The 8,101-nt window shown below is 32.4% G+C and overlaps 2 protein-coding genes across 6 annotated transcripts in view; one reads left to right on the top strand and one right to left on the bottom strand.

Annotated features, from left to right (window-relative positions):
• Positions 1–7,090, bottom strand: part of LOC108689232 (sarcalumenin) — an 11,024-nt gene extending 3,934 nt beyond the window's left edge. The window contains exons 1-6 of one of the 2 annotated variants that reach the window (XM_018195916.1): positions 6,889–7,090; positions 1,893–1,976; positions 1,733–1,827; positions 1,435–1,642; positions 490–1,326; positions 85–339 (exon numbers count right to left, since the gene is read on the bottom strand). In XM_018195916.1, the coding sequence (XP_018051405.1) occupies positions 85–339; positions 490–1,326; positions 1,435–1,642; positions 1,733–1,827; positions 1,893–1,976; positions 6,889–6,961 (1,552 nt within the window). In that variant the 5' untranslated portion in view covers positions 6,962–7,090. The remainder of the gene's footprint in view (positions 1–84; positions 340–489; positions 1,327–1,434; positions 1,643–1,732; positions 1,828–1,892; positions 1,977–6,888) is intronic. The other variant, XM_018195917.1, reaches the window with a different exon arrangement.
• Positions 1–8,101, top strand: part of LOC108689233 (putative protein FAM10A4) — a 20,899-nt gene that overhangs the window by 8,644 nt on the left and 4,154 nt on the right. The window lies entirely within an intron of this gene.

The following is an 8,101-nucleotide window of genomic DNA, read 5'->3' as shown; positions in this document are numbered from 1 at the left end:
ATATATATATACATATACATATTTTATAATTGAGTGAATCAAAAGATAAAAAATACAATTAATTTTAAAATCATAATCGCTTACCTCCGAAATGCCTATTACTCAAGTCTCTATACTTGTACATAGTTTCTAATGGCTTTATAGCGTTATCATAGAGTCTTTTCAAATCCCTAAGAATAATATCAGCTTCTCTTTGTATAGCTCTCTCTTTTTCCTCATTTTCTTCGTCCAATTTTAACAATTGGTTAATGTGCTCTCTGGGTCGAAGATTTTCCGGAATTTTGATTTCTTGAATCAGGTCCTCCTCTGGAGTTGGTTCTTGTTCTTCATCACTAGCAACTGATAGCGAGTATTGTAAATTATATTAATTATATTTTTGTCAATAATATAGAATGATGTAGCATCATTAATATAATTATATCATAAGCCTGGTAGATGAAGAAAATGAATTGTCGTAAGATCGAATATTAGTTACAAGATTTTTTTTACCTTCTTCCGTAGATTCATCTGCTTCAGCGTCTTCTTCACCGATTTCTCGTTTGTCACGTAATTTTACATCTTCATTTTTTTCTCCTTCGGATTCTGCGTCCTCTTCCTCCGATTTTCCATCTTCCTCTTCAGTCTTCGTGTCTTCCTCTTCTGTGGATTTTGTTTCAGCTTCTTCGGATTTCGTTTCATCTTCCTCTGATTTCGTTTCTTCTTCCGTAGATGCTGTTGTATCCTCTTCTTCTTTTTCTTCTTCTTTAGCAAATTTTGCCTCTGCTTCTTCTGTCTTTGTTTCTTTTTCTACATCTTCGGAACTTAATGTTTCAGCATCTTCTGCGCTCTCTTTTTCTTTTTCTTCATTCTCAGCTTCAGCGCTTTCATCCTGAGTCTTCTTCTCTGTGTCACTTTTTTCATCCTCAGCGCTTACCGTCTGATCTTCGATCGATTCGGCCTCATCAGTTTTACTGTCAACTTCTTCTTTGTCAGATTCTTCAACTTCTTCACTGACTTCCGTAGATGTTTGTTGAGTTTCTATCTTTTCATTAGACTCAACTTCTACTTCTTCAGTAGCTTCTTTGGATTCCTTTTGTTCTTCGTCTTCAACTTGCGATTCATCAGCTTCCTCCTTTTCTTCTTCGGACTTTACTTCGTCGTCTACTTCTTCTTCCTCGAAATTTTCGTCTTTTACTTTTGTTTCTTCGTCAGATTTTTCTTCGTCGAGCTTTTCATCTTCTTCAGTTCTCGTTTCTTCGCTCTCTGTCACTTTTTCGGAGGAGTCGGTTTGTTCTCCTTCATCTTCAGTTGCTTCAGTGGACGCTTCCTCAGCTTTCTCTGCTTCTTCTGAACAATATTGTTATTTTCTTTTATTATGTCTTAAATATTTGCATTTTCAACAAATTCAGAAATGTCAACATTTATTTAAAAAGCATCAACGATTATTAATTCTACCTTCTTCAAAGGTGCTAATTTCGACATTTTTATCAGTCGCGTCTTCTTCACTTTGTTCTTCTTCTATTTCCTGTTTTTTTTCTTCTTCGTCAGTCTGCTCTTCGGTTGCTTCCTTACTCTCGTCAGCAGCTGCTTCAGCTCTTTCCTCTACCGATCCCTCCTTATCTTCAGTCTCTTCTTTCGAAACATCGTCTTCTGCCTCATCGGTCTAAATAAATAAATTTTTAATAGTAAGATTTCTTTGAAACATTCTGTACATCGCAAAAAAGTTAACTTATATGAATAGATTAAGGCTTACTTCCTCGCTAGTAGGTGATGTTTCTTCATCATCTGCGAGATCGTTCTCTTGATCGATCTCGGTTCCGACCTCTGCACTGGTCTGCTCCAAAGATCCTTCAAATGAAATATTCTAGAAATCGCTGTGTTCCAGCTGAGTATTCGTCATCACCTAGTATTACCTGTGCCGAGATCCTTGAGCGCTTTCTCGATGTACGGTCGACAAAGGTCCTCGGATGGTACCTGCTCGTCTTCGCATTGTACTCCTAAAGCGTTATTTCAACATTTAATTTTTTGCTTGAGTTTGAAAAGAAATTTGTCTTATATTTTGTATGTTCTGCTAGATTTATTTTATTCAACAATAAAAAACAAAAAAAATATGTTATATAATTTAAAAATTAAATTGAAATAATTTTTTATGCCTTTATTCTTTGTTTGTATATTACATTTTTGTTACATACATTATTTTTTAAGTATTTTTGAATATTTTATGTTTTTTTAAAATAAATGTGAGCATTTCTATATTATTAGATAATAATTTTTGTTTCTTCTGTAATAAATATTAAATCTATAATGGTATTAATAGCATATTTATTATGGTTTATATAAAAAAATTCTCTTTTTATTGTAAAAAAAACTATTAGATTTTTAGTGTTTCAATCTCTTTGTGCAATTTCCGTACAAAATCTGATCCATCTTATCTAATTATTTGGTTTTACTGGATAAGATCCGGTATCTAATTATCTGACAAATCATTATCCGTTGCGTCTCTAAATAAAATCACTTTTAAAATGTTAAAAATAAAAACTGTACAACTTTTTGTTTCTAAAGTCATATAGTGGTTTCTAAATGTCGTGTTATAGCAGGAAAGATTTATGCTGAGCACTGAAGCGTGTGCATTTAATAATGTACATCGAAAAATTTGGCTTGTTATTTAATGTGCTGCGAATTGAAAAAGATTGGCAAATGCTGCATTAGATACATGTGTTTTTAATAAAAGACAATTATATTTAATACAATTCACCTTGTCTGATAATTTCACGATATCGAATAGGGAAGTTGATATGCCAGAAATCTTGCATGTATCGCTGAAATATTTACATTGCTCGCGTTTTGCCGAGTGCTCTGGCTAGTAGAAATTTTTGGCTAGAAGAATTCTCGATGCGCGCGTTAATGATACGTGCCAAAAGATATCGCGCGCGGTATTAGATAACTCACTGCACGAAGAAACACAGCTTTGGTGATGATGAGTTTAACGCCACGCGACCACCAACCCGAAATATCTGACCCAGGTGACGTAAGAACCTGTCAAAGTCATTACGCATACTCTGATGACTGCCGAGCGAGCGTGTTCATGCCTGGTGACAGGTGTTCAGGAACACCTAGCGCGACTTGTCATCCGACGTGTCTGACGAAAGTTTGCATTACCACATTAAGTGTACTTTTTTTTTTAGAAACAGACGTATGATTTTAGACTTTTATTTTAATAATAATTATTATTAAAATTAGTTGGTTCTTATTAAATAATGCGATTAAATTTTAGCAAATAATTTTATTTGGAGTAATTGAACATTGATTAAAGTTTAGGGAAAAATAAGAGAATTTCTTTAGCAGTGAAAAATAGGTTTTTTTGCAAAATTTGATTCATACACAGAGAAAAATGTTCAGTTGAATTAATTGGAATCCTGAAATTCTGCGAATCATTTATTTTCCATCAGAATTTCAGTTAATTCAATCATACATTTTTTTTCATGTATGGAGATTTGCGAAAACATAAAGAGAAAAACCAAGAAAAAAAAACGTACGCCAAAATAAAAAAAAATTTTGTACTAAAGTGATGTTTTCCAATTATTCGATTTCATTTGTAACTGTAATAATTCTCGGAGACTTTCTAGATATTCTCTCCATAAAGGTTCTTTTGTATAGATAATTTTAACTACTTGAAAGATTTTGGACTCTTTGCTGTAGTTCTTTATATATTTTTTACAATGTTATTCGTCTTTTAATATAGTTTCGAAATTAAATATACTAGAAAAAATAATTGGATTTACATTTTATTTAATATACATGTATAACAATTATACATTCATTATTTACACATTCAATGTAATATTTTTTATTACATAATTAGCATAATTTTCTTGTCATCTTATTCGAGTCATCTTAATCTAAATTCTTGCTTAAGACATTTGTATCTCAAATTTTATTAAAGAGTTGTTTGCGAGGAAAAAGCTTTTATCAACTTTTTTTAAATGTATTATAATACCGATAGTAATTTACTCGCGATGGGGTCTAATTTAATAAGTACTACCGTTGCAAAATGTGAAGACGGTGGAATTTCCACTCTGAAGAAAATGTCAATATCATCTTCCTAGACGGTAGCCTGGGACGTAGCCGGTTTCTAAGTTTAGCGGCGAGTAGGCGGGCTTTGAGCCGAGTACTCGAAAATATTTATATATTAGGCGAGCGAATCGTATTTTTATCGTCTCTTTTTAAGAAAAATGAGTTGATTGGACTATGCTCGTTTCTGCCAGACATTATTTAATAGGACATTGTACTATTCTTATCAGTTAATCTTGATATCAACGATCTTGATATAATAACATTGATCAACGAATATGTAGTAACTTGGATTTTGTGACGAAGAAAAAATATGGAAATTTTTATGATGCCGGATAAATTTCAAACCATTACGATATAAATTTTATAAATATCTTTAAACTTTATAAATAATATATGAAATTTATCTACGTATTTTTATTAAAATTGTAATTTCTCGATTAGATAACTTGACAGTTACATTTTAAAAAGTTAGTCAACTTGAATTAAATGTATCTTTCATTAGGATGTCGAGATACTATTTTAATATAGTAAAATTTGATTGTACACTGAAGATGGCCTGAGGAAGCGCCAAAACATTTGTTTGTTTGTCAATTATACGTGAAATATGTATTATAATTAACAACCTAATTAACAACGCTTGATTCTCATTTGCCTATTATACTTGTATTTTAAAAAGTGATAAAATTAATTCGATAAAATAAAGACTATATAAAAATGGTATCGACAAAGTTGCAAAAGGCTGTTGCCAATTTTATTTGATAATTGTTTGAACTATGCTGCCGGTAGAGAATTGTTGTAATTTACGAGTTCACGTGATACGTACGTAAACACGAGAAGTTTCGTTTAGTGAGATATCTTTACGTGTCTCACTATATCTCATTGTTATATCACATACTACAATTTTTGGCACAAGTTGTAGCTTCGCTGAAAAACAAAATCATTTCCTACTTTTAATCGAAGCCCTTTTATTAACTTTTTTTTGTGTTGGATTGTCAAGTCATTTTATTTTGTTACGTGAGAAACAATATAAAATTCTTTTTTCTTTTATGGATATGTTTTGATTGAATAATATCTCGAGATCCCAACATACACACTTTGATTTCATCGCGATTTGAATACAGAAAAATAAATATGAGTGATTTTCTACCATGTTTTAAGACTTAAGACTAAATCTTCTGAGTTCATCTTTTAAGATTTGATCCACTTTTGAAGTTATTCTTTACGACTCCATTTTAAGTTATTATCGAATAGAAAAACGCTATTATTCCATCATTTTCTCAATCGCAAAATTTTCGGCTCTTGTCGGTTTCCAGAATAATGCAGTAATACGAGCGAATTTTAAGTTACGAGAGATAGGAAAAGATGCACGCAGGCAGCTGTCGTTTGGCAAGCGCAGCTGCGCCGGGTAAATATAGAATCCTGAATTTTCCATAGTCTACGATATGTATAGCTTTTTGTCGTACTTAATCGTAAGAAATTTTTGCAACATAAATTGTCAGAAAATCTGATACAAATCTAAAATTTAATGTGGATAGATTGCTTTTCTTGCTAACACAATCCTCAAAATATCATTGTCTCACGAAAATTCATTTATAATCATTTAATGAACTATGTGACGCTATGTGGAAAGCAAGCGTTTGATTTGTCATAAACATCGATTTGAATAAATTTATTTTGCATTTATGCGATATTTAAGTTATAAAAAAATTAAAAATTAATGGAGTTTTATGATAATTATGTCTGAACACATAATTAAAACAATTCATTTCTGGAAACTTAGGACGATGCTGTCACAGATTTATGCGGTTTCTTATGTAATTATCGTGCAGGTTGATGACAGCCAACTCTCATCGATTCCTAAAATAACAAATCCTTGAACGACGACTTTTATTTGAGACGATGCATTAGGTGCTTCTTCAATCATTAACAATTTCGGTTATTGTAAAAAATGAAATATTTTTATTCCAAAATAGGATACATTTGGAATATATTTAATGTTTAATTATTATTTTTAAAGGCATCATTTATTTTATTAATTACCAATAAAAAATTATGAGACGAATATTTTTCAAACTTATCGTACTAATTTAAATTATATGATAAAAAAAGAATTATACGATCAAAATTGATTAAATGTAAGGGATAGACATATATAGATGTAATCTTATTTTCGACAAAAATATTTAAAAAATATTGAATTGATCAGAATCAACAAGATTCTTAATAAATTCTACGAGATATATTAAATTATGGCTGAATCATCAGTACATATAGATAGAAATAAGAGAGCTATAAAGGACCGATGACGCGCACCGGATATCTTTACATAACATTGACCTTCGTCAGTCAATCGTCATAGTTTCGTCAACGTTTCAATTTCATTGTCGTCGACTATTCGAATTGCACGTTTCGAAGAAGCTATCTTCTCCATATTTTCCTTTGCTACTGCAACTCCGATCACATAATTTAGATCTTGGAATCAGTCTACCAGCTTAAGGTTGGTTTGAACATTCAAATTGTAACAATTTAGTTATAGCACAATCAAGAAGAATATTTGATATCGCTAATAAGATTAATAAAGAAATGTTCATACGAGTTTATCAAAGAATCGAAGAAATTCTATAGCAAGTGTTCAAATTACAACACACTTAGCGACAAATAAGCTGGATACTTTGAATCTATTCGTTACGGCAGGATCAACCGATCGATTTAAATCTAACGAAGTCATTGACCGCACGAGAATAAATTCATGTTCGCGAGATCCAACTCAAGGTACGATCCAATCTTCAAGATGCTAAGGTTTATCCGCGTGAGGTTTCTGATGATTTTACTGACCTCGTAAGGCAACGGCTAGAAAGCTCAGGAAGAGGCCCACGACGAGCGCGGGTCTCATCCGCGCACCCGTCATCTCGTCACACTAGACACTACGCGATCGGCCGGGGCCAGGGTTGGCACACAGCTCGTCCTCTCTTACTTCTCGATCTCGTCGTCGCCCTCAACTCCAACTAGCTCGCGAGGCACTGGCATTGTCACTACCGTCAAACCCCGAAAGACGCCCCTCTCTCTTCTTCTTCGTCTTCTTCTTCTTCTTCTTACGGATATGGATGTAGGGACAGTGACGTTGTTTTCTTTTCCTTTTCTCTATCGTCCCACTTTTCCACGGGTCCATAAGCCTTTGGCTTTCGTGGTCATCGGTCGGACAACAGAAAAAACTTCCGACGGATGCGGAAGCGCTTACTCGCGCACATGCACACATTATATCGAGTGTGGCTAAAATCATCGAGCACTGTGGCCAGAATCAGCCTCGATCGATAGTTATGAGAGTTGTCTGTTGACTTCACGAATACGTTCGCTTTAACGTTATTTAACGATTTGGTTTTGGATATTGAATGTATTAGCAATGATATACCAATTTGATATTGTTTCTGATCTCGACTGACGTGTTGAATAACGTGTAATGTTACTAGAAAAAGGAGAGAAAGATCTTTTTCGACAAGCAGAGAGTAGCTCTTATTTTTGCAGACACATAACGTAGCTCAAGGTCGCTTACTCCACGCCATTACACAAAATTCGCGTTCGAAATAGTTGTTTTTAGGATGCAAGTTCATAACTTTGCCTAATTTTGGGATTCATTGATCAGTACTGTCGAATTAATTATTTCAGACTAAAGAAATATTTTTCCTTATAATTTATGTTCTTGATATGTAAAAGTTTCATTTTATTACAAGTAAAAATCTTTCGTTTCATTAGTATATATAGAGTATTGAAGTACTTTCTTAATCGATTCTCGAATATTTTATTAATATGAATTAATACTAATTGAAAATCAAATTCTAAATTTATTAATTGTAGATTAATAAATTTAGACGATTAAATATCAGAGATAACGGTACTAAAATTTGAAATAAAATAGTAACAAATATATAATATTGATTTTCAATTAATATTCTTGAGGATGATTTTATAAGGACAATCTGATTCTCTAATACTTTTCTTTGTATTCTTGATAATTTTGTAACTAACAGTACTTTTTAAATATTATTAATAC

The sequence above is a fragment of the Atta colombica genome, unplaced genomic scaffold, assembly GCF_001594045.1.
Source record: "Atta colombica isolate Treedump-2 unplaced genomic scaffold, Acol1.0 scaffold261, whole genome shotgun sequence".
Classification (NCBI taxonomy): domain Eukaryota; kingdom Metazoa; phylum Arthropoda; class Insecta; order Hymenoptera; family Formicidae; genus Atta; species Atta colombica.
Note: the sequence above shows the minus strand (reverse complement) of the source record. Positions and strands in the feature narration are given on the sequence as shown.